Source organism: Chrysemys picta, chromosome 1 (genome assembly GCF_011386835.1).
Source record: "Chrysemys picta bellii isolate R12L10 chromosome 1, ASM1138683v2, whole genome shotgun sequence".
Classification (NCBI taxonomy): domain Eukaryota; kingdom Metazoa; phylum Chordata; order Testudines; family Emydidae; genus Chrysemys; species Chrysemys picta.
The window spans coordinates 105,332,727-105,359,334 of NC_088791.1; the positions used below are offsets into that span (position 1 = coordinate 105,332,727).

The window sequence follows — 26,608 nt, forward strand, 5'->3', positions numbered from 1 at the left end:
ACAGGGCGGGCCCTGCTCTGACCTGTTGGTTCTTGCCATGCTTGCAGACAGGGCCCCTCCCTGTCACTTCCTGGCCCTTGTGCCACTAAACTGCCTGCCCCGAGCTGGGCTGTGGCCGTCTCGGCCACAGAAATGCATGCGTGTAGCAGCACTATTTGTCAGAGCTGTTGTGGCAGGTCCATACACCACATGCCTTAGAACACCGATAGTTCCACAGTACTGTTCCTGGAAAGAAAGTCTTCTGGGTAATTTTCAAACATGGAGTCCTGCGTGGTGGATGGAACTAGGAGGCTCATCAGGACATCCCGTCTATTCCAGGAAGAAATAACTGTAGTCAATACTGAATGAGTTGGACCTAAGCTAAGAACTCCTCCCAAATGTTACAACTAGCAGGTCTCTCCAATACTTGTAAAATGCCTGGGGTAGCAGTTGCAGGGGCTTTTTCAGGTTTGTGTGAGGTCAGACTTCAAGATTTGCAAAGGTTTGCAGCAATGCTTTTTCACTTCGTATAGAAAGAACCTTAGAACTCTGTTTTTACCCCTTTTGTTGAAGTATATGGGGGCTTTAAGTTTGCCTTTCTCTCTTTGTGCTTTCCTCAGGGTTGAGTCCTGTTCAAATGAAAATAGTGAGCTGCGTAAGAAAGTGGAAGTCCTGGAGAACACAAACAGGTAGGATCTGAAAGGACAACTGAAACATGCTTCCAAAATGGAAAAGTGGGAAATCTGGAAAAGAAGGGATCAAATACCAGAGCAGTGGACAATGACTGATGCGAAATGGATCCATCTGATCTGGTTAATGACAAAGATGGGGGAGGTAAAATATGTAAAAAGACTGGCATGGTGGCTGAGTGCTCAATATAATATGAAAGAGCTTGGGTTTGACGCTTAGGTCTGAGTGCTCTCCCTAGGCTGGTAAGAATTGCGAGTTCTTTATGTCACTCTTCAGCAAGCTTCTGGACTGATCTAGGAGTGATACTGATGGACTAGCACAGAAGTCTCATCAAGCTCTCTTCGACTAGTGGAAGACTGGTCTGACGCGAGACCTTGGAAAGGAGAGGCCCTAACCTGGAGTATAAGGCTGCAGTGGAGCCCTGATGCGTACATCTAGAGCCCTTAGTAGTTAGTTCTTCTGGGATTGCTACTTATCATTATAACTATCATACATCTTTCTAAGGCACCTATCACCATAGCATCTATATCAGTTTAGCAATGCAGTTTCTTTTGAGAGAAAACCAATTTCTCACCCCTCAGCTCATTTAGAAGCAGTTGTAGGTGAATCCAAGTGGTTTACTCAAAAGACAAACAGCTGAGACCATTCCACAGTTTAGTTCTTAAGGGAATGTCAGATAAAAGGAAGACTGATATTGATTTAAAAGATTGGGTCCTGTGTGCATTCTGATTTAAAAGTTATAAGACCTGAGCTCAATCTGATCTCTGGTGCTGGCAGATTCCACTGAGAATGCCCTGTCCCATCTGAATATATCCCAGATGAGTGTGGTATGTATACCTACACAGACGCACAGTTGTGGCACTGAAGTGTGGAGGGAGGTGATCACTGAAATAGCTGAGCTTTAAAGATAAGGCCTAGGACGTAGAAATGGACCTAGAATTTGTCTGGCAGCCAATGTATTGCTCATTGAGTGGCATGTGTGGTTTCTAATCTTCGGATCCAATCTCTAATTTCATGGAGACAGACCCCGTATCACTGTAATTTGCTGGAGAATGTCTCCCACACACTGCTCGTGCATAAAGACATCTGCTGCTTGTTTGGAGAGAGCCAAGCCATTTCTCCCCCCTCCTTTGCCTATCTCCCCACTCTGCCTTACACATGAGAATGTTGGCATTGCTGTATAAGATCAGACCAGGTCCGTCTAATCCAGCATCTGTTTCTGACAGGGGCTGATACCGGCTGTTTCAGAGGAAGGTGCAAGAACTAGGTAGTAGGCAGTTATAGACTACACTCCCCTTAACAACCTACTGAAAAGGTTCTCACTGAGTAGCCCTTGTCCCCAGGGAAGATAGTTTTACATGTAAGCACAGCCTTCCCCAATGTTAGACACAGCAGACTTTCCAAAAATCTTGCTCATGTCGTCTGTCCCTCACGCCCAAGGTTGCCTCGTCAAATAATGAAAAGAAGCTCTATTTTTAATAACTCTTCAAAGTTTTCCCAAGTTTCTGATGCTCTTAATTCTGAGAGTAAACCCTGAAAGAGCATCTGTTTGTTTAGGTGATGTTATCCCCAAATCCTTTACATCCCAGATATGCAGAATTAGTTGCATAGTTTCCCTTCATCAGTCATGGTGGGGTTTGGCTGTGTCCACTCTGCACATCACTGGTGACAGCGTGTAGGGTAGGTGTAGCTACACGCTGTAGTGAAAAGCGGGATGAGTCCATGCTGCGGCTTGTAGTGACGCATGTCAGTGAAAGGCTCTGGCGGAGGAGAAAGCTGTCAGAGCCGTTCTTTGCTGCATCCCCCTCCCCCGCCAGAGCCTTTTCCACACTGGTGGATCCTTTCCCTGTGGCCCATGCAACCTTCTTTCTGGCCCTGGAGCATGTTCATCATGGTACAGTCTCTTTAATTAGATGATCGTATTGCCTATGTATTCACAGGATCCCTGCCTCATTCAGTGAATGAGTAGTTATTCAATATTTCTTTATCTTCCTCATTCAGTGTGTGGCCCCCAGGCCTTTATTTAATGCATACCGTGTAAACCCTGGACTGATCATTTCCTCATGGGTGTTTCTATGGTGCCCTCACTGTAGTATCAGAGTCCTTCAGAACACTAATTACACCTCACCTCTGTGAGGGGAGATGGTATTATTATTCCAGGAAACTGAGGCACTGAGATTTATTGATATTACTGTAGCATCTAGACTAGGGGTTGGCAACCTTTCAGAAGTGGTGTGCCGAATCTTCATTTATTCGTTCTAATTTAAGGTTTCGCGTGCCAGTAATACATTTTAATGTTTTTAGAAGGTCTCTTTCTATAAGTTTCAGAGTAGTAGCCGTGTTAGTCTGTATCCGCAAAAAGAAGAACAGGAGGACTTGTGGCACCTTAGAGACTAACAAATTTATTAGAGCATAAGCTTTCGTGGACTACAGCCCACTTCTTCGGATGCAAGTTTATATTATATTATAAGTTTATAATATATAACTAAACTATGGTATGTAAAGTAAATAAGGTTTTTAAAATGTTTAAGAAGCTTCATTTAAAATTAAATTAAAATGCAGAGCCCCCCCGGACCGGTGGCTAGAACCTGGGCTGTGTGAGTGCCACTGAAAATCAACTCGTGTGCCGCCTTCGGCACGTGTGCCATAGGTTGCCTACCCTGATCTAGATGCTTCTGTCATGGGCCAGGACCTCCTGGGGCTAGGTGTACAGACACCGAACAAAATGATGGTCACAGCCCCAAAGAGTTTACCGTCTAAGTATAAGACCAGAGACAACGGCTGGATACAGACAGATGGGGAAGTACAAGTGAGATGGTACTGATCTGCATGGTAGGCAGTGATCTCAGGATGTTAGCAGTCTAACTGTTCAGGTTTTTTGTAGATGTCCTGGTGAAGGTGAGTTTTGAGGAGGGATTTGAAGGTGGATAATGAGGCAGCTTTGCAGATGTTTACAGGGAGAAATGCTCAAGTGCGTGGGGCAGCACAGGAGAAAAATACTTGTTTGAAAATGACCCTCCGGGGTCAAATGGAGGCCAGCATTGCCAGCTCAGTAGCAAATGAGAGATGATAGGTAAGGTGGGGATAGGCCAGGAAGGTGTAAGAAGGAATTAAGAGCATCAGAAAGTTGAGAGTGAAGACCAGTAGCTTATGTTTGATATAATAGAAAAGCAGGAGCCAGTGGAGGAATTCAAAGAGGGGAGTGGTATTGGTCAAAGCGGCGGGCTAGGGAAACCATCTTTGTGACTAGATCTGAGCAAGGCAAGATTGTGTTTGTCAAGGCTAGAGAGAGAGATGTAGGAATGGAAGCATGAGATGATGAGAGCTTGGACAAGACTTTTAGCTATGTGGATGGATAGGAAAGGCTGTATATTAGAGATGTTACAGAGAGAGAATATGCAAGATTTAGACATAACGTGGATGTGAAGGACTAGAGAGAGAGGTCAGGGTCCGATGACACCCAGGTTATGGGCCTGAGCGACAGGCAGGATAGTGGTGTTATCCACGATGAAGATTAATCCACGGGGAAGATTAGGAGCTCTGTTTTAACCATGTTTAGCTTGAGCTGGCAGTTAGACATCCCCAAGGAGATGTTTGAGACACAGGCTAAGATTTTAATTGTGTGGTAGGGATGTAAAATATTAAATAGTTAACTGGTAAGTATTAATCTTACTGTTAACCCACCCTAACTGTTAACCCCCTGTGCGTGGGTCTCGAACCAGTTCTTCTGCCCAAGCCACCCCGGGCCCTGCTGGCCAACCTCCGCCCCACTCAGCCCCGGGGGCTTCGCGGGGGATGGCCAGCCGGGCAGGGGGAGCGCATTTAGGCCGGGGTGGGTGGGCAGGGGCTGGGGGCCCCCATTGGGGGAGGGTAAAGTAGTCCCTGGCCTCTCCCTGTGCCACTGAAAGGGGTTTGGCTGCGGAGGTGGACGGTGCGCAGGGAAGGGAAGCTGCTGCTGGGGTGGCATGGAGCATCTGCGGAAGCCGCATCGGGACAAAGTAGGTACCTGGGGCCCCTCTCCCTTTAATCAGTTAACCAGTTAAATTATATAATTTTAATAGTTAAACAGTTTTTACATCCCTAATTTGTGGAAGGGAGGTAGATCTGTGAGTGGTCAGCATAGACATGGTAGTCTAATTTGTGTTTATGGATGAGATTACACAGAGATAAGGTATAGAGGGAGAAAAGAAGAGGATGAAGGACAGAGCCTTATGGAGCTCTCTCAGAAAGCTGATGAAGGATCCTGCGAAGGAGGAACTGGAGAGGTAGAAGGAGAACCAGGACAGCACAGAGTTATGGAAGTCAAGGGAGTGCAGGATTCCATTGGGTTAGGCGCGGTACAAAGTAAGAGACCGTCCTAGCGCCAAAGAGCTTCAATAGACAAGACAAAGGATGGGAGAGGAAACATGTAAGGATGGTGTGGGAGAAGTGACTGGCTTAAAGTCGCAAAGGAGGCCAGTGACTGAGCTGGGAATAGAATCCCATAGACCATGCTGCCTCCTCCACAACAGCATGCAGTCAGACTGGAGGACACAGATATTTGGGGTTAAAAAGAGTATTGAAAAATAGGATTTACCTGTATTAGATGAGAGAAGAAATAGGATATTTATTACTGATTACTTTCCCAGAGAAGTAATAGAAATTGGATCCTATTTAAAATGTGCCTCACCAGTTGTGTGGATAAAGGTGACCAGATGTCCTAATTTTGGGGTCTTTTTCTTATATAGGCTCCTATTTACCCCCCCACACCCTGTTCTGATTTTTCACACTTGCTGTCTGGTCACCCTATGTATGGATTACTTTTGTGCTGTGTGTGCAAACTGAACAAGGAAATGGTGACAGTACAGAGACTGGTTTTCACAACCTCTTGCTTGTATATGGATCAGGAATGATAGAATTGCCAGGGGAAACAACAACAGCAGAAAGCAAGCTGTGCCTCTTTCCAACCTGAGATCACTTTTGGAAGGTAGTGGTTTTATAAAATAAAATCTGGTGGCTCTTTATTGGATGCTAAGAATAGTCCATTGAGGCCCTGCTTCTGCTCCCACTGAGGTCAATGGTAAAACTTCCATTGACTTCCGTGGTGCAGTGTCAGGTGAGTGTGAGAGAGATGGGGCATTGCAAGAGCTGAAACAGCAATAGAGTTGCCGAGTCTTATTGATCTGCATGGTAATTCCTTCAACTGGGATTATAAACTTATTTTACAGTATGTCCTGTGGGTGACGGAGGACTTGGCTGTGTTTTTCAATGAGACATTTTAAAAATCTTTCTTCTTTGAAATCTCTCTCTAAAACTGACACAGCTTGAGAGCCCTGGAACAACCACTTGTTTTTAACAGAGCAGGTCAATGTTTTTGCACTGAAACTTTTTTTTTTTTTTTTTTTTTTTTTTGGTGAGGGGGTAGTGTTGGTGAAAAAATGGCTTCTTGACCTAAATTTTTCCACAGACATTTTCAATTTCCTTTTGGTAGAAACTTTCTGGTTATTGATGGAAAAACTGTAAAGAGTCACTTTTGGTTTTTTTCTCTTCCAAAGGGAGAAAGGGGTGTGTGTAGAAATGGAGAATAGTGGAGGACCGCAAGTTTTCAAAAAATGAAAACTGAAAAAATCAGTTTCTGTTTTGTCAAAAAAAGGAGAAATTCTGTGAAAAAACTTGCACGCAGCAAACAGTTTGTTTTGTTTTGCTGAAAGTATATAGCACTCTCTGAGCAGTGCTAGCTTTTAAATGTAAAGGCCAGATTCCAAAAGCCTGCCGGGCAGAGATCCTGCAATGACCCAGATTTCATGCTCATGCCCTACAGCAAGTCTTGTTCAGGAGAGGGTGGTGGAGAAGCCTTGGATTGCACCCATTCTCAGTTGTTAAAGGAACCCTTTTTGGAAAGTAACCTACCTATATAAAAGCACAAATTAGACATCACAGGCTGGAGTGGATTTTCCAGCAAGACTAGAAGGGAGAGGGAATCCCTCAGTTACTTTACAGCTTTCCTGTGAGGCACTTCCATTGGCAGGGAAAGCGTGAAAGCATATTCACACCTCCTACCAGGAGGTGACCCTCTAATTGAATATCATCAGGAAATGTGTCAGGCAGAGTGAGATTAATCCCAGGGTGCAACCCCCTTACCTACATTGCTTTAAGATTTCACTTTCTCCTGTTAAAATTCAGCCATAAGCAATATGTTTCACTAAAAGCATTCTTGACCTTCCTTCAGATGTTCAGCGGAGGCCTCTTGGTATAAAATGCCCTTGTTCTTAAAGTTGCTCTTTCTCCCTTTCTCCAGTTTTCATTAGCACATCTCACCCCAATGGTAATAATACTGAAGGTAACTTTTCAATGGGAGAGGAGTTTGACCTTCAACTATCTTTCAGTTTTTTGGACCGAACTATAGAAAAGAAGTACGGAAGAGTGTTTTTTGTGGGGGCAAGAGGGATAGCCATGTTGCCTCCAAACAAATGAATTCCAGCCTTCTCTTGCCTCAGTTCCTTGTTCTTATCTTGAAAATGCATCGTGAGTATTTTAACTCCCAACATTGAATCCTTTACTGTGGTGAAAGAGACAGTGGCCTTGATTTTCTACTCATGCCAGGGTAAATAGGGAGTCACTTTGTTGACTTCAAAAAGGCTACGCCTGATTTTTCACCAGTGTAAATGAGGCCCAGTTTAGAGATGTTTGAAGATTTGTGGTCATGTGGTGGAACTTATAAGTACTTGTTTACATTCAGTACGAAGTACCCACACCTTGTGTAGTTGGTAAATAACTTGGACCATATCTTACTCCCCACTTCCTTGGCCATGAAGGGCCCAAGATATAGTGGAACCGATATTGTTACACTGCTTGGGTGAGGGGGTGGAGTGGAGAGAAGAAAAGACATATTTGAGGAGCATAGCATCTTGGAGTCCAGGTCTTTGGGGGCTCTCTGCACAGCAAGGCTTGGGCTGGACAGGGAGGGCAAAGAGGAGAAATTTTAGTGGATTTGCCACTATGCAGATCCACCTGCCATTTCCTTTCCAACAGCCATCTCCACCTCCTCCTCCAAATCCCCCAGAGCAGCAAGAGCTGTTGCTATCGCAAGGCTTCTGTTGCTATCTCAGGACTGCAGTAGCAGGCCCAGAGCTGGAAGGAAAATTTCTTTCTGAAACTCCTCTGGAACCCTGGTGCACCAAGCCCAGCTACTCTGTCTTGGTACCCGGGGAGGATCTGGTCATCTGTCACTACAGTGATTATACATGCCAAGGTTCAAAAAACCTTCCCATGAAATGTGTACACTGATTTAGAAGATGGGAATAGCCGTACACAGTATGCATTTACCTTTTAAGGAAAGCTGCTTGTGTGACGCACACATGCTGTGTAACAGTATTATTGAGTAGTTGGTGTGGCCTCTTTCATCTGAATTGAAATGGCTCTTGAGTTGCTCCTACTGTAGATAAGGAACAGAAAGAGGACAACCAATTTTTATTTTACACCCGGATGTAGAACAAACCATATTTTCAACAGCGTATTAGACACCCTTGTGAAAGTTGGGAAGGATCTGCTGGCCCAGATAAATCTGTACTGGGAGTATTCCTTGTACTAATTTCAGACTCCACTTCTGAAGTCCTTGAAATCATTCTACCTTAATTAACAATGATCATTGATTAAAAAGTCTATAATAGACAGGTGAGTGTATTTTGAGCTGCTAAGGCACCTCTGGGTCTGTCCTACAACTGGCTTGTAATAACTTGGTTTTAAAATAATTCTTTTCTCTCTCTCTTGCTCCAGCATTTTTGACATCGCAGGCTTTAAAGCTGTTGGGGGTTGCTATGTATATTTGTCATGAGGCCTCAAATTCTCTTATAAGTGAAATGAAACGTAGAAATGGGATTGAGCTGCAAAGTTAGGATCCAGGGTCAAACTTCTCTAAAGGTTTTTGTGTGCGTTTGAAGTAGAGTATTTGGTGTAGTCCAACTCCTTTGAAAAGCATTTGTCAGAACACAATGGGAACAGTTTGGAGAGACCCAAATCAGTAATGGAATGTGATTGAGCAGGCTTAAAAATAGATACTTAACTATAGTTTGAGATCGGTTTCTACTTCACTTTTAAACGGCCAGTACTCAAATTCATGGACTGTTGTCCCTGCAGCAGTTGATCATACCTTTTACACTAAGCAGAGAGCCAGGAGGATAGAAAGTGCTGCTCTTGGCTGGGACTCTTATGTTTGTCCAGCACAATAGGGCCTCCATTGTGGTTGGGACCTCTAAGAATGATTGTAATAGCAACATAGGGCTGTGATTTCATCAGCTCTTGGAGGATGGAAGACTTAGTAGGTAACCTTAGGAGGAAGTAACATTAAATATTTTATTTAAAACAAATGTATGGGAAGATAAGTCTGAACATATTACAGGTTTTGAGATCTAAAGGCATTTTATTTACAAAAGCTTTCCAGTTTATCTTAAGGGCCAGATTTTCAGAAATGTGTGTGCACAGCTACACAATTGATTAGAGTAATTGTAGACCTGATCCTGTACCTATTAGTCAATGGCAAAATTCCTGTTGCAATCATGGCACAAAATCAGATCAAATGTGCAGCTGGTCATCTGTGAATGTAACCGTTTCAACTGTATGTATATACATGGTAATCCTGCTCCCATTCTTCTGAAAATCTGATCCTTCCTGGATGAACAAATAGGAGCCTCAAAAGTAGGAAGTAAAGTAGTTGGTGGGAATGTTTGGGGAAGAATGAAACTGACATCAGTTGTGGAAAAACAAAGTACTCCTTGAAAAGTCTAATGTGATTGTGCACTATATTTTGGAAAATTAGTGCAGCCATTCCTTGCCTCTGACTTTTAACTAGCTGCACCTGCGTGTAAATGTTTACTGCTAGTAAGGCACAGAGATCAAGGTGAAAAGCTGTATGATCACATGGTCTGAGGTATGTAAATCTATTGGTTAATATTGATGGCTGTGTTACTCTTGACATTCCAGAACTCTTCTGCAGCAGTTACAGAGACTCCAAGCCATGGTTGCTGGCAAAGTGTCCCGTTCCTGTAAAGCAGCCAGCACGCAGACAGGGACCTGTCTCATGGTGAGTGACTCAAAAGTTGGGGACCACAGGCAGCGGTTGCTAAAACCACTGTTCCCTGGCTCAGCTCATGTCTGTCTCTCCATTGGATAATGGTACTGCAGGTTTGAAAAAAGAGGTGGGAGCACCGGTCAGCTTCGTGCTAGCAGCTGGAAGCTTTGGGAAGTCATGAATACTGAGGCAGCCTGGGATGGGTGTGGATTTTTGTTGCTGAAGGGTACTCCACCCATTCTGTTCAGTCTGAAAGCCCAGAGGGTGGGAAGCGTCTCTCGTCAAGAATTAACAATGAAATGTATCAAAGTTCTGAATTACTTTGGGGATTTCTGATAGATAGCACCTTGCTGAAAAGAAGCCTAATTTGTGGCCGTCATAGCATGGGATCTTCCTATCTAAGAGACCACCTCTCTCCCCCAGACATACTATCACAGTCATGATCCTTGGGGGCATTCCCACTTGGTATAAAACCGGAGGCGGGGAGGGCTGCTGGTGGAGTATTCTCTGTGGGGACCCCTTTTCTTTGGAATGTACTCATGTCAGACCTGGGGCTGCAAGAGCACAAGACTGTTGACTTTCCAGGCCCTCTACAAAGTCCATCTGTTTTAGCAGGCATTGGCAAGGGGTGTGAGGATGGAATTACTGTCATCTGGAAGTGTGTGGTTTGCAGGAGGTAAAGTGTCTCAGGGTGTTTCTTGATGATTAGATGAAGTGCCCCCATGGAGGCAATGGAGCATGGCGCGGGGGAGGTCAGTCCCCGGAGTGAGGTGCCAGCCAGAGACAATGGGGCATAGACTCATAGACTTTAAGGTCAGAAGGAACCATTATGCTCATTTAGTCTGACCTCCCGCATGATGCAGGCCACAAAAGCTGACCCACCCCCTTTCCCTTAACTCAGCTGTTGAAGTCCCCAAATCCTGTGATTTAAAGACTTCAAGTCGCAGAGACTCCTCCAGCTAGTGACCCCTGCCCCATGCTACGGAGGAAGGGGAAAAACCTCCAGGGCCTCCGCCAATCCACCGTGGAGGAAAATTCCTTCCCGACCTCAAATATGGCGATCAGTAGAATCCCGAGCATGCAGGCAAGGTTCTCCAGCCAGACCCTCATTGACCATTGATACTATTTACCAGCGATGGCATGTTGTTGACTAATTGACTAAAATCACGTTATCCCATCAAACCATTCCCGCCATAAACTTATCTAGCTTAATCTTAAAGCCAGAGAGGTCTTTCGCCCCCACTGTTTCCCTCGGAAGGCTGTTCCAAAATTTCACCCCTCTGATGGTTAGAAACCTTCGTCTAATTTCAAGCCTAAACTTCCCCACGGCCAGTTTATATCCATTCGTTCTCGTGTCCACATTAGTACTGTCATGGCATGTCAGAGGCAGCCCCGCTCCACCCAATGTGAGGGCACTATTTACAAACTGGCAGTTGCCAGAGGCACAGTGACCTGCCCGGCTCTGTGCTGCCAGTGTGCCCCTTCCCCTCAGAGGCAGGCCCATGCCACACCACTCAGCCTCTTCCCCTCCCCCTCAGCCCAACACCACCCGATTCCCTATGGCCAGAGTTCCCCCAGACCCACTATGCCCAGCGCCCCCTCCCATACCCACCAACAAATGCACAGTGCCCTGCACAACACCACCCCTGCCCGCAGCCCCACCACAACTGCCCAGCACCCCCCCACAAAACCCCCACTCCCTAGTGCCCCAACACACACATCCTTCCCACCCCCTCACAGCCCAGCACCCTCCTGACTCCCCACAGACCCACTCCCCCAACCCCTGCCTCCTGGTCACACTCACCGGCCCTGCTGGGAGGCGACTGTGTCTGTTGGGCTGAGCCAGCTGCAAGCTAGGGCCGGGAACTGCTCCATCCCCTTGGGAGTGGCGTGATCAGCTAGGCCAGGACCTGCCCCGGCCGGGCTTCCTCAAGACACACTTGCCTGGAGGAGCCCAGCCAAGCTCCCCACACTGTTTCCCCCCCACACACACACACCTGGCTGAGACTGGCCAGGCTTCTGCACCAGTCCCAGGCGGCTCAGCTCTGGGGAGATAGGTGGGGCCCCACAGGTGGTGGGAAGTAGAGACTGCTGGGAGCCAGAGGTGCCCCAGGTTCCGGCTAGGGGGCTGAGAGGAGCAGGGGATGGGGCCAGGGGGCAGAGAGGAGCCCTTGGCCAGCTGGCGGGCAGGCCAAGAGAAGCAAGTGGTGGGCAGGGGGGAACCAGTGGGGTCTCGGGGTGCAGTGCAAGCGGAACAGGCCGGGGCCCCTTCTGAGCATGGGCCCAGCTCCATGGAGCCACTGGAGCCATTGTAAACCCGGCACTGCCCTTTCCAACTTCCAAATAAAGAAGTTCAGCAGAATAAAATGGCTGCAGGTCTTTAAAATAGACTCTTGCATTGAAATCTTCCTTTTAAATATTGAATTGTTATTGTCCATGCACCTTTGATTAGGGGCATCATATATATTAACCAAAAAGTAGCCTGGAATCAATATTTAAAAAAAAAATTACAGCAGTTGTGTGACTTGCCATTGCTTTAACCTTAATTCCCATGTATTTGTGTTCAAAGAGTGAGATTGCTTTTATTTTTGCTTTTTTCCTTGTCCAGGTGGTGGTGCTGTGCTTCGCAGGCATTTTTGGCAGCTTCTCTCAGAGTTACGGGCCCTATCCTTCTGCCACAAAGATGGTGCTGCCCAGCCAGCATTCCACACCAGAGTTGTACACGGCCTCCATTGGTAAGCTAAGTCAGTGCTGCCGTTTGCTTGATGACTCACTCCCCCACAAGATCCCCTTTGCATTTTTGTGGGAGTCCGGTGCACACCGCCTATTCTTCCCTTCCCAGTAGCTGTGTTCCCCACATTGTGGTTGTCATTTTTCTGTCTGAGGGCAGGATGGGAATTCTCCTTTGGAGCCTCTCAACATATCTTCTTGCACAACCTGGAAAAGGGCATTGCTGACATTCAGGAAATGTTCCTTTCTCCCCCGCCTCTTTGAGGATGAGAACCGCAGGTTCCTACTCACCAGCCTCTTGTCTCACTCGAGGGCCACATCCAAAACAATAATAAAGTCTGACCTCTAGTGGTTTTGAGGTGTTGGTGTTTTTGCATTATAGAAATGCAAGTGTATCGAGTCAGTTGAAAAAGTTCAATGGCTGGGTTACCCATGCTGTTGGTGAAATGCATCATGAAGGGATGGAGGAGTCCATTGCTCCCCAACCTACTTGGTAGTTCCAGTCAGGCTTCTGTGTGTCAGCTGCAGGCATCAGACTCATAGCTCCCAAAAGATTCCAGGTGAGCTTGGCCTCAGTTCACTGCCAAGTGGCCAAATTCACATTGCCAAAAAACCTCCAACACAGCTGATATCCATTGCCTTTCTGTTGGCAGTGTCAGAGGCCAAGGATGGAGCGGGGCACCGGGATGGAAGTAGATGCTAGCTGTCTCCGATAACTATTACGTTAAAATAGAGCCTGTCACCATGGTATCTGAGTGTTTACCCCAGAAGTCATCCCTCCAGTTCTGGCACAGTGGCTGGACAAGTCAGGAAGGACCCTTGCATGGCCAGTGCTCATATTGCACTTTCTGTGGGCGTACATGGCGGGCAGTCAGTGCAGCATCTTTCCCTAGCTCCAAAATTTCTAGTTAATCTCCATGGGTAGCAAAATCTTGTGCAGCTGGATTTACTGTGTTTATTTTTGTCCACTTTCAATTCCCCAAATGTCCAGTGCCCTTGTATCTGGGCTCACTATGTTTCTCATTTAGTTTCTGCCTCCCCTGTTTGTACACAGTCCGGTCAAGAAGTCTGCTAATTTACGAAGAGCCCCGCCAACTGGAGGAGCAGTACAGTTCAATCTCCTTTGCAGATCGCAGTGATGTCTGGGATAGGCGCATGGACGCCTCCAAACACACAGCACTATCTCTGGAATCTGTGCCGGGAGCACAGCAGGACAAAGTCACACACTTCACAGTAGCCAATGAGACAAGGCTAGAGAAATCAGTGGTGCTGGGGCTGCAGCCGCACAGGTGAGTGCAGAGGAAGCAGGCCTAGGCATGAGTTGCATGAAATTCCTTGTTGCGTGTTTCCTGGACAATTCTTTGTATTACTGTTGTGCACAGAGGCCCCCAGTCAAGATCAGGGCCCTATTGTGCTAGGCACACCTAGGTGTACGAACACCTAGTGAGAGACCGTCCCTGTCCTGATGTGCTTACAGCCTAGATAGACCAGACTGAGAGCGGGAAGGGAAACCGAGGCAAGGAGAGGTAACGTGACTTGCCCCAAATCACACCACAAGTCAGTAGTGGAGCCAAAATTAGAACCTTGGTCTCCTGACTCCCAATCCTATGTCCGATCCACTGGACTATGTTTCCTATCCAAGACCATGTGCTTGGAAAGCCGGTAGTTATGGGGTTCCTGCTGAGCCTGGTGTGGGTTCCTTTGACTTATACTAGCTAGAGGGTGGTAGTCTTCTCAAACAACAATCGCAGTATAGATGTCATTTAAGACTGTTACTCTGCCTGTATTAATAAGAGCTCCCTATAGAAAGTTTTAGTGATGACACTGACACAAGACTTTGTATAATCCACCCTGTCATGGTTCAGGGCATCTGCACCTATATTCCCCCCTCGCTGGTTCACCAAGGGCATCCATGCTTAAGCTTCTGACTCCCCTCTCTTGGGTGGAGAACCGCGCGCCTCTCCCTCCTGAGCAGTGTATTTCCAGGCTGCACAGTTCTGTGCATACGCTGTGAATTCCCTGGCAAAGTCAGACTGCCTACGCAGGCCTGCTTTACTTTTCTCCTCAGATCGTGAACAGCGTAATTACCACAGTTACGTTACCACACAGTTCTTTCTAAGCAAACACATTTATTCTTAAGGTACAAGCATATTGGAGAAAACATATTAAAAACAATAAAAGAACCTATATTCATCCTAATAAGCTTACCAGAAGTCATCACAACTCCAAGAAGAGTGAGTGAACAGTCCTTCAAACCCCATCCAGGGGTTTTCCTATGACTAACAAGTTCATAATTCCTTTTGCTCAGAACAAGAACACTCATGAATCTGAGAGCTACTCGTTTATACCATTTGTGCATTTTGATCCTGGGAATAGGTAATTTGTAAACCAAAGTCCCCTTCCCAGGGTGAAGCTTCAAAACATCAGGTCTGGAGGTTGGCATTTGCATTTCCCCCCCACCCCCCCCACCCAAGTATGTCCTAGGAACCCTACTCAACTAACAGTCCATGCTTGTCTTAGCCCAGGGGTCGGCAACGTTCGGCACGCGGCTTGCCAGGGTAAGCACCCTGGCGGGCCGGGCCAGTTTTATTTACCTGCTGACGTGGCAGGTTCGGCCAGTTGCGGCCCCCACTGGCCGCGGTTTGCCGTCCCGGGCCAATGGGGGCGGCGAGAAGTGGCACTGGCGAGCGATGTGCTGGCTGCGGCTTCTCACCACCCCCATTAGCCCGGGACGGCAAACCGCGGCCAGTGAGGGCCGCGACTGGCCGAACCTGCCACGTCAGCAGGTAAATAAAACTGGCCCGGCCCGCCAGGGTGCTTACCCTGGCGAGCCGCGTGCTGAACATTGCCGACCCCTGTCTTAGCCCATTGTTTAAAAGAGTCCTTGGAAGCTCATAAGACTTCCCCGCATTTATATTAGTCTTATCTCCTAGACAGCTTACATACTATCCCACAATAACACACAAACATTTGCATTTTTGATACAGTGAGCTCCTAAGATACTGAAACTTAATTCAGTAAGGTTTAACTTAATTCAGAAAGATTTTGCGGGCAATTACACACAGACACACACGTATAGCGTTATACAAATAATAACTTCTTGGGACGGAAAATATCAGTAAAATATAACCCAGAGGGAGATGCATTGCCTACGTGCTGAAAGCTGAGGGGAAATGCGCATCATCAAGCAATCTAAAAATATGCAGGCCATGGGGCATTGCCATTTGAATGGCAACATGAGCTTGTGGATTACTAAGATTTCTGATTGGGCGGGTTATGAGGAACTGGGTGCCTTTTGCACTCAAGATGGCTCTGCAGTTTGTTGCAGGACAGAGCTGGGAAGGTGGAACATGTATTGCTAGAAGGGTCACCCTCAGAAAGTTGCATTGAATTCCTTGTTACATTCTTTCCTTTAAAATAATGTGAGATTTGGTGCTCCTCAAAAATGAGACACACTCTGGTTTGAAGAACTGATGTGTGATGTCTTTTCCTTCACTGTACTTCTGCATGCCCTGCCACCACCCTGCTGCTCAAGGCCTGGATCTCTTCAACAGATCCTTTATATTGTGCCAAATGGGTTTTTATTTGGATACGTCTCTTAAAGCACTAGGATGAGACACCCTGTGCCCCCACCCCCTAACCCCAGCATATCTATTTTAGCGTGAGGTGACTAATTTGATGTGTTACCAAGTTCCAACCAGTGAGCTCCTGGTAAATAACAGGCACTGTAATAGCAATAGCCAGTTTCAGTGGAGTGTGCGCTTTTTGCATGATTGCATACAGGTATAATATTCCTTTTTATTTTTCTCCTCACAGGGTCAGCTCAGAGCTGGAAGTGAATGAAACGCTGAAAATAATTGAAATTGATAGACGAGTTAATGCCACTTCTTAAAAAAGAGGCCTTCTCTCCCCCCTCCCCCCCATTATCCTCCCTTCTTTCCAACCCAAGCCCCACCCCTTCCGCTGGACTCATCACCATCAGGGAACCAAAGGGCAAAAGAGAGAGAGTCTGCCAACTTCTGATTTGGCTGAAGAGTCTGTGACTTGAGTCAGCAGCAGTTGTCCTCGTTCTGTCCTTTCCTCCGGGCACACAAACCTGCTTCTGCTTTTACTGCTGTCCCTGACTGGTAATACAAGGGTGTACAGCTGGTTGGTTTGTGTGTATATCTTAATCAAGGGGCAGAGCCATCGAATGGAGGATTAGGATAAATGTAACTGACGGGGGAACGTTTGTGGTAGGTCACGTGGGAGAAGGAAACTGAAAGATACAGTGTGACACTGCTCAGGATTTGGCCACAGCTCCATGCCCATCACTCTGGCACACTGGAGCTTTATGGGGAGAGAAATGTGTTCACAGTTCCCATCCCTCCCACTGAGGGCAGAGAACAGACACTAGTCCTATTGAGCCAACAGCACAGACAGGAGAGTCTGTTCAATGGCAGTATTGATTTTTTTTTCTTCTCCCTGCACGCGCTCTCTCTCTCTCACACACACACACCCCCCTTTTCCTGCCCCTTTATCACGTGGTGGGTGAAGTTTCCTTACTGTTGCCATCCTTATGAAGGATCCAGGCAAAGTTCAGTCAGCCCATGTGTCTTCTCAGGCCTTGTCTACAATTGCACCAATTTAACTAAATCAGTTTAGAAACTGATTGAGTTTAATCTGTGCGACTCCCTTGTGTGGAAATTTTTAAATAAGATTATGACTAGTATATTGTATCCATTTAGCTTAAGTTGATTCCTTACTGGCATAAACTAAATCAATACTAGGCTCTCTTAAACCAAAATGAGAGCGTCCACATTAGGGGATTGCATGGATTTAATTAAATTAGTTTCTAAATCCATTTAGATACATCGGTGCAGTTTTTTGAGGTAGACAAGGCCTCAGATTGCTCTAGGTTCTTCTTCTTCCCCCGAGCCTCCTGTTACTGTTGTAAATAGTATTTATTAGCTTTCCAAAATTTCCCTCTGGTAGCCAGACTGGAGAGCCAAGCTCCCAAGACCATGCAGGTTTTCTTGGTGAACTTTGAAATCAAGATGGAAAAAATATGCTTTTTTTTTTAAATTAAACTTAGTTCTCTATAATGATTATTAGAATGTAATGAGGCTCCCCTTCCTCCTCCCTTTTACTAAAAGTACATGGAATTAAAGCAACTGCTTAGGAGAAAATTTGTTGCATGTTCCCAATTAGACGCAGTTTAGGTCAGTGCTGATGGTCTCCCTCTCTAGTTATTTATTATTACAAAACTACCTAGAAGACCAAACCAAGGTCAGGTCCCCATTGTGCGAGGCACTGTACACACACATGATGAGAGACTGTCCCTGTCCTGAAGCCGCTATCCTGGATAGACAAGACAGAAAAAAGATGGGAGGGGGAATAGATACACGGAGAGGGGAAATGCCTTGCCCAAGGTCACACAGCTGGTCATTGGTAGAGCCAGGAATAGAATCCAAGTCTCCCGCCTCTCAGTGCAGTACCCTATCCACTAGACCATACTGCTTCTAAAGCACCATGCTGATGCATCTAATGCACACTGCCTCTAGTGCGGTGATTCTCCCTCTCTCAATACCCAGATTGTGCCAATGGCAGGGCTGCCCTTTCCACTCAACTGTCCTTTCCGTGATCCAGCCAACCCACCAGTGATTGCTTCTGGGTTTTATTTGGTTATTACAAAGGGCTGCTCAGAGTTCCCAGTGATGGCTTTAGCCTAAAAACCTAAATAGGATAGAATAGTACGGCTACTTTTGCAATTTACCAGGAAAACTCAATTAAAAAAATATTTAAAATGTTTTTTAAAAAAAACCTCTCCTTTTTTACATAAATAAGGAGACCAAACTAGTGTAGCCTTGTGTTTTATACCATGTACAGTAACTCTTTCCTCCAGGTATTCTATTTTGTAAAATATTTTTAAAGAAAAAGTGTATTGTTTTTGTATTTTAGTATAGCCTCTGCAGTGCTTCATCCTTTCCTGTTTGGATTTTTCCTTTTTTAGTCTCCCTTCCTTTGTTCATTATCCCATCTGTTCACTATGGGCCTGATCCAAAACCCAGTGAAGTTAATGGAAAGAATCCATTTGGCTTGAGTAGGCTTTGGATCAGTCCCCACTGTACCATGACCAGAAACAACATTCAAATTGGCAAGAGTGGGAAATGTGTCCCAATTCCACTAGCAGATAATGGAATTTGGTGTGTACACCTCTTGTGTGCATGACTTTCTAGGTCAAACCCCATTTGTCTGTCCAGGTGTCTATTTAAAAAAATAAATAAATAAAAAGAAATTGGTGGCAATGAGAGAGAAATACCATTGTGAGCATATTCACAGTCAATCCTTTGTCAGTGTGGGTCAGTACAACCCCTAAGGCATATCCCCTCTTAAGGGTCAGCCATGCTAATTCTCCCAGGCTCTCTGGATTGCGCTAGTGCACACAGACAACCGTCACACAGCTCTCCCTTTGGGAACCCACATTATAACTGCACGATGGAAAGAGGAAGGAAAAGATGGGTGTGAGTGAGGGAGCGTCTGAACTGAGACACAAGTGGTGTCTGCATTATTTTAACCATCTGAGGTCAGCAAAGGGAAGGGGAAAATTTATGACCTGTTAAATTTACCATATTGGCTATCTCAGGGCATCCAAGTACAACCAGGTAGGCATGAGTCAGGGATTAGCAAATTCACGAAAGACCTGGTTTACAGAGCATCCCCAGATCCCCTTGACTTTGAGTGTAACTGTGGGGGCTCAGCGTTCCTGAAAAACAGGCCCAAAATTTCTCTCTTGGGGTTTATTTATATAGCTGTGTATGGAATGTGAATGTGGAGCAGGTGGAGGCTTATCTGTCTAATCTCTCGTGCCCATTACCCTACTTAATGCACGAATGCATTCTCTCCCAGTAAAGAGACACTATTAACCTTACTAATTTAAATAATAATTTACACTATTAAAATAGAGAATTTCCCCAAATCATTGCTAATCACCATTAAAGCCGTTTGCTTTTTGCAATTCGCGCAGTTTGGATACACCACACCATTCATGGGGGTTTTACATCTTCATTGATAAAGGTTACTGTCTGAGTCAGGCTACTGGATTAGATGGTCTGATCTATGTATGGATAATATGGAGTACGGCAATTCCTGTGTTCCTATGACCATAAAAATAGCCTCTTTCTATAGCCCTAATATGTTTGATGCTTAAAATGAAATTTTAGCTGTTTTTTGTGGATCTCCTAAACTAGCACAACATTTGGGGTGAAGTCACTGCTGGGGAATATTATTCCTTTAAAATCAACTACTCCTATTGAACCTGAAATGGGTTTCTTCTGTAAGTTCTTTTTCTAGCAATCGGTCACTTGTTTACTCTGGGGTGAAATTCATTCCTGGATATAGGGTCAGTACAACTCATGCACCAACTTAAGTCCCAAGAAATCATCTAAGCCCCACTTTAGCGGTCCCGGGCCTCAGGAATTTACGCAGTATATAGCCTTCGTGCTGGTTTTCTGCACAGACACCCTGAAAGCTGCCCGCGTGGAACCCTGTTGCTAAACCAATGTTTTACCACACCAGTAAAACCTTGCTTGTCCCCTATAACCTTCAGACATTCCCCGAGCTGTCAGTCTTTGAGTCTAGGAAGTTAAGCTATGAAGGAAAAGTAGGGCATTATTTTTTAAATACAAATATATATTTATGGAAATCAGGCCCAGGCCATGTGACCGTTCTAATCATGTTAGCATGGAGGGGAGGAGGAAGAGAGGTTGGTATGCTATTTATAGTTCTATGTTAGTTTCATATGTGTTCACTATTTGTTCTGTGCAGACTAATATTTTAATACACCAAGGTTCATAGGCCAGATCTCAGCTGGCAGAGTTTCCATTTACACAATTTACATGGAGTAGCTCTGATTTATACCATCTGAGGAACTGGCTCCTGTCACTGGGCCAGGCTTCTCCCCAGCTCCAAAGTATACACTGCCATGTCCAGTCTCTTTCAAGGAGGTTTATTTTCTTAATAAACCCAGGTAAACAAACAGGAAAAAAAGAGGCTTAACTCAGTCCTTGCTTTCAGGTTCCAGCTCTACCCCTCTCAGGGATTTCTGGCAGGTTCCCAGTTCTGGCAGGTTCCCAGTTCTGGCCAGTTCTGCTCCCTCTTGGGGGCAGCAGTGTCAGGGCTGTCTCCCTCAGCCACTGGCCCCCTTGCTCCAGGGGGCCCCACCACTGGAGTTTTGCTCCACTCTGGTGTGACTTTACCTCCTCCAGGTAGGTCACAGCCTGTCTCAATCAATCCCCCCCTCCAGCTACCCAGTTAGCAGCCCTTTATAGGCCCAGGTGTAGCTCAGCCCTCTTTAATTGGCTGGATTGGACTCACTGGCTCTGGTCCAGGGCTCAGTATATCCATAGGGACCAGCTACCCTGTGATACCCCATAGCTTTATCTGCATCAAAATATATTTTTAGACTAAAATTTAACTCTGCCTTCCCTTCACCTCCACCCCCCCCCCCCCTTTTTTTGGTAATTCCTGTAAAACTGACTTTCAGCAGTGGACATTGTCTAGACACAGTTACAGTGTAGGTCAAATAAATGAGTAATATTAATTGCCACATCACAAGGGATTGCCACAGAGTATTTGGGCTCTAGATTCTAGCTAGCGCCAACAGGCCATTGTATAAGAACAGAAATATAGTTAGTATTTTTATGCTCTGTGACTAAAATATTTCATTCTCCAAGCACTAATTAGAAAGGGAATGTTTTGCATTTTGAAGGTGAAACAGTAGGTCATTACTTTGGTGATTGGGAAGAAAGCAGTATATTTGAGAGGTGCTTTGTTGAACTACTATATACTCTGCAGCTTTGCACTGTAGCTGCACTTACTGTTTCAGTGTTAAGGGCAAATGACTGTTGGGAGTGTGGGGATAAACTGGCCACACAAGTGCATTATAGACATCAATAAATGTATACAGGTTCAGTCAGTGAATCAATGTGCACACCCAATAATATTAAGACCCAGCAGATGCACCATGGACATTCAGTCTTAGATTGTGGGTGAGATCCAGGTTAACTGCCTTGCCTCAGTGATAAATTGTATTCAGAGAGACCCTAGACATGAGCCAGGAATTTGTTTTTCCATATGCATATCACCTATCTGCTTTTCTTTATGAAGGCACAGATGTGGTTTTGCCTCCTATCTTCTAAGCCTGTGTTGCTTTGGGTCTTGCAAGAAACTCTCAGGAGACTGAAATGGGCCTGTGTTGTGGTTTAGTTACTGCCACCAGTCTCTGCTCTGACTTACAGCCCACTTCCAACCCATCCCTCAAAGAGAGTAAAATGTGGGGATATGGAGTAAGGGAAAGCTGGATTTCCAAAATTGCCTCAAAGGGGGTGGAGTAATTCTGAGATGGAGGGGGACTCCAGCAGCAAGGAGAAAATTTCTTCACGCCCAGAAGGAAAATCTTTGTTTGTATAGATTGACACCTTCCCCACTCTTACCTTCTCTCCTTCCTTGCCTTTTTAATTATGTAGCCCTGTGCATGGAGAATAATGGGGCTGACCTTTTCAGTGGATTCCACTTTCTCATGCAACATGGGTAAAATAAATTTGATCTTTTATTGTTCATATAATGGGGTGAGTAAGGACAGAAGAGGAGCAGAAGTGGGTGAGTCACAATAAGACTTCTGTTTTAAAATATGTGTTTGTATCAGACCAAAGCTGATTCTGGTACAGTGATGCTGAAGTAATGGAATCCCCTCTTCTTGATTGATATAGTTAACTATATTCTGTATTGAGTGATTTTTAAAGACACTTGCAGGAGTTTTCTTAAAATAATAAGCCACTCTAAATAAAGGCTTTTATTCATCTATAAATCATCATTTATGCATTTATCTGAACAGCTGGCACACATTCCACTTGGTTCAATAGAAAGTTCCATCTGAACTGCAGTGCAAATGGGATTAGCAGTGGTATTACCTATCTGAAAGCTGTCCTGTCACATTCTGTAAATGTTCTCTTACTCTGTATGAAGATTTATGTAAATAGAGCCTGGACTGAACACCAAACCTGCTATAGACAGCTCTGGATACGTACAGGGAAATGTACCTGGCTTTACCCTAATTAGCCTTTGGGTGTCACTTTTGTTTCATGGAATTACAGCTTCAGCCACTTTTTTTAGGGCTGTAAATTAGAAGGCCATAAGATGTGAGGTCTGGGAGTGACAGTTCAAGGAATAGCATTAGTCTTCTGGTACAAGAGCTAAAGGATCCTACTTTCCCATGAACACATCCTCTTAACCACATGTTAAGCTCAAAAAATTAATGCAAAGAATTTTCTTGGGCATATAAAGGGCCATGTAGTGATGAAATTATATCAAATTCAAATTGCAGGTATATTCCAGTCGCCCTGAGTGTTCCAGAGGACAAGTTATCTGGAGTCCTCTCCTCTAAAATGAAATACTTCCCTGTGGAGGGTCAGAAATGATGTTTCGGGCCATCCAAACCAATGTCACCCTGCAGGTTACATCCATGTATCATTTTGATTACTCTCCCTGTATGTGTGCAAATACAGATGACACACATGTTTATGGTTTGCCCATATGCATATTAAACAAAACTATCCATTGTGAAAAAGATGGCAGTTATTTGGGACTGTGCAAGAACAAAATCCACCAAACCCCTCAGTAAACTGTAACAGAGCCTCCTTTGACTTTGCTGACGTCTATGTTCTTTTGCCAAATGTATGTTTAACCGTGTGTGTGCGCATGTTGGTTAGTCTCTCTTTTTGTAATGACTTCTATACATGCACTGCTCATCTGGATACATTCCCATCTGGTTGTTCACGCTGCAAACAAGTCTTAGTGTAAAGAAATTGTTTGCTGAATTCTACAAGAAAACAATTATTGGAATAAAACTAAATGCTTTTGTAGGATTACATATATGTAGTTAAGTAAAAACTAAAGTATGTTATGCCTTTTCATTCTTGCAAATAAATATTTTATGTAGAAAAAAGCAAAAATAGCTCCTTTGTCTTCCCATTTATTTAAAATCCGGTCTCCTCTTGTATTTTGCAAGCACAAGACCATGTGCTGTCTGACTTTCTTTTTTTTAAATTAACCTGATTATCTAACATGTCACTGAACTGGAAGAAGATTAAAAGCAGTGATATGTGTATGTGTTTTACAGTAACTGTCTGCCCCTTTCTCTTAACAAGATTGCTGAAACTGGAGAATTGTTTTTGTTAATCATGGTGGAGGTGGGATGGTAACATTTTTGTAATAATAGCATTTTTAGGGAATTATGCAACTTAGCTATGCTAATACTAAATTCATAGATTTAAAAAAAAAATCTACATTCTGGTAATATTGACTGACTGTCTTGACTTTGGGGATCAGATCTTCACCATGTGTAAGTTGACAGAGCTCCATTGATGTGCCCTGATTTACAAGAGCTGAGGATCTGCCCTTGAATATCCATTGCCTCTGGGATGAATGCTCCAAATCCAGGTTAATACTTTGGCTTTGACATATTCTGTGTTTGAGTGGGTGGATGGATCAAGAACTCCACTGCCTGATCTATGAGGGAGACTAAAGAATCCTCAAAAAAAATCTAGATGACATTGCAGATAAAGGTCACGGGCACATGGGCAATGTATCTCTGGCCTGTCTCCTATTTCCGAGGGGCCTCCCCAGCTTGAAGTCTATTATGACACACATGATATGTACCGGGAAAAATGCACTTTGTTCCTGTGCTGGTTTTCCACCACAATTTTCAAATGGAGGCTGCCATTTTGTTTTAAAAACGTTATTCTCGCCTGATTAAGGAACAGTCTTTCCTTTCCAAAAGATGTCAGGCAGGAGCACTGTGGCAAGTAGCAGCATCCAGCCAGAAGCCTGGTACAAATCAATCAGTATTTCTCTCAGTGAGAGAGAATCACACTGTAGTAGAATAAGTTTCTATTTCTCCTTTCCCAGCTGAGAGCCTCGCTATGGTGACACGGCCAATACATGGAGCTTGGGAATAGACATGCATCATTCAAATATGAAATTAACATTTCCAGGGGAGGTCTTGCCATTGATGTTATTTATGTCACTAACTCTCAACCAAGATCAGGGCCCCACAGTGCTGAGTACTGTACATACACATGTTGTGTACCTAAAGAACTTACTATTTAACTAGAGAGGACAGACAAAAGGTGGAAGAATGGAAGTTATAACCCTCATTGTACAGATGAGAAACAGATAGGGTGACCAGATATCCTGATTGTATAGGGACAGTCCCAATATTTGAGGCTTTTTCTTATATAGAAGCCTATTACCCCACCACCACCACCACCCTGTCCCAATTTTTCCACACTTGCTGTCTGGTCATCCTACCCTGTTTCCCCGAAAATAAGACAGTGTCTTATATTAATTTTTGCTCCCAAAGATGCGCTAGGTCTTATTTTCAGGGGATGTCTTATTTTTCAATGAAGAAGAATACGGTACACATCGGTGGATGCCTTATTATCGGGGAGGTCTTATTATCGGGGGGATGCCTTATATTACAACGAGAGGCAAAACTGTAAGTAGGCCTTATTTTCGGAGGATGTCTTATTTTCGGGGAAACAGGGTAGAAACAGAAGCCGATACATAACTGGATTTTGTATGGCTCTGTTTTGGGACACCTTTCTTGACACCTTAAGAGTCTGGTTTTCAGAGGGTGGGAGCTTGTAGCTGTCCTGTCTGGCAACTAATATATCTAAACATCTCTGAAAATCTTGACTAGAGAGATGAAATGACCTGCCCAAGGTCATGCAGGCAGTCTGTGGCAAGAATTGGGAAAAGAATGAGGCCATCCTTGTTTGGGTTGGGTACTCCACTATCTCATGGTACAGCAGAATACTCTTCTAGACTAAGCAGCAGCTGCTCCCTTGCCCCAGATTGTACTACGCACAGGTGTACACTCCTAGTAGCATGGAAGCACTTCATTGAACAGCCTGGCTGCTACAGCTGGGGATTAAAGACCTCTGTCAGAAGTGCCTTTAACTAAAGGGCATGAGAGCATCTAAGGTGATTATAGGAACCCACCTGAAATTTGGTCTTATGCCTGTCTGACTGGCCACTGCATCTGAATTAAATATCTTGTGCCTTCCCTGGGAAGGGGGATATGCCATATCCTGTGGGAGTCCTAAGCATCCCACTCATTCTTCTCTGCTTTCACCACTCTGAGACCATGTTGCAACAACCATCCTTCCCCGACTGCCACAGCAGTCCTGGTTCTCTGACTAGAGAATATCAGCTGCCAGAGCTATCAATCCAGGATACGTTTTACAAGCATGAAATTGAGCAGAAAAATCTTAACGGAAAATCATTAGGGGGTGACCGATTATGGCCATTATCTTTCTGTCTTAAGTAGTTATAGCTGAGTTCTGCCTAATTGAAGAATAGGGCTTGGGAATAAAAATGCAAGGTGACTATTAACAATATTGAATTAAGCAACAATGGTCATCATAGTTATGACCCTTAGAGCATCATGAGGTAAGTGGTAACGCATGCACTTTGTGATTACACCAGATAGCCACGTCGTAGAAGTAAATGCTGGCCATGAGACTTTCATGTTCACACCTTGTCACCCTCCAGTACATACTGTCTTTTGGAAAATCTGTTACTATTTTTACTCTGGTCCAGATCCTGATCCCTCTATTCACATTGAGTAACACTTTCTGCCATGTTTAGGCCCATGGCCATCAGTGAGAGAGGCTATCGGAATCTGCTCCTGACAGTTTGATGATATTATTTGACAGAGTATCTGCCCCCGTTACGGATACTGTACTCGCAGTAGAGAGAGAGATGGAACCTTCACCAGCCACTGATTTTTCACAGTGTATGAGTGCATTTTTCTAAACAAATGAATAAACAATAAAGAAACAATGGGTATTTAAAATTCATGTATTGTGAACACATCTGCATCTCTGCCATGACTCAGGGTATTCAGAGAGGCAGTGTTGCCTACTGGATAGAGCACTGGACTGCAGATCTAGACTGGTATCTGTTGCCAGCTCTGCCACTGGCCTTCTGGGTGACTTGAGATAAAGCCATGACATCTCTGTGCATCCGTTTCCCTATCTATAAAATGGTGATGATAATGATGACCTCCTTTGCAAAGTTCTGAGCTTTACTGATGAAAAGTGATATATACGAAGTAGGTAC

The 26,608-nt window shown here is 44.8% G+C and overlaps 1 protein-coding gene across 2 annotated transcripts in view; it reads left to right on the forward strand.

The window, feature by feature from the left end:
• The window catches only part of CREB3L2 (cAMP responsive element binding protein 3 like 2), a 114,145-nt gene extending 90,709 nt beyond the window's left edge, over positions 1-23,436 (forward strand). For both annotated transcript variants that reach the window (XM_005296356.4, XM_042851904.2), the window contains exons 8-12: positions 600-668; positions 9,628-9,727; positions 12,324-12,450; positions 13,500-13,734; positions 16,262-23,436. In XM_005296356.4, the coding sequence (XP_005296413.1) occupies positions 600-668; positions 9,628-9,727; positions 12,324-12,450; positions 13,500-13,734; positions 16,262-16,337 (607 nt within the window). In that variant the 3' untranslated portion in view covers positions 16,338-23,436. The remainder of the gene's footprint in view (positions 1-599; positions 669-9,627; positions 9,728-12,323; positions 12,451-13,499; positions 13,735-16,261) is intronic.
• Positions 23,437-26,608: the final 3,172 nt, after the last annotated feature.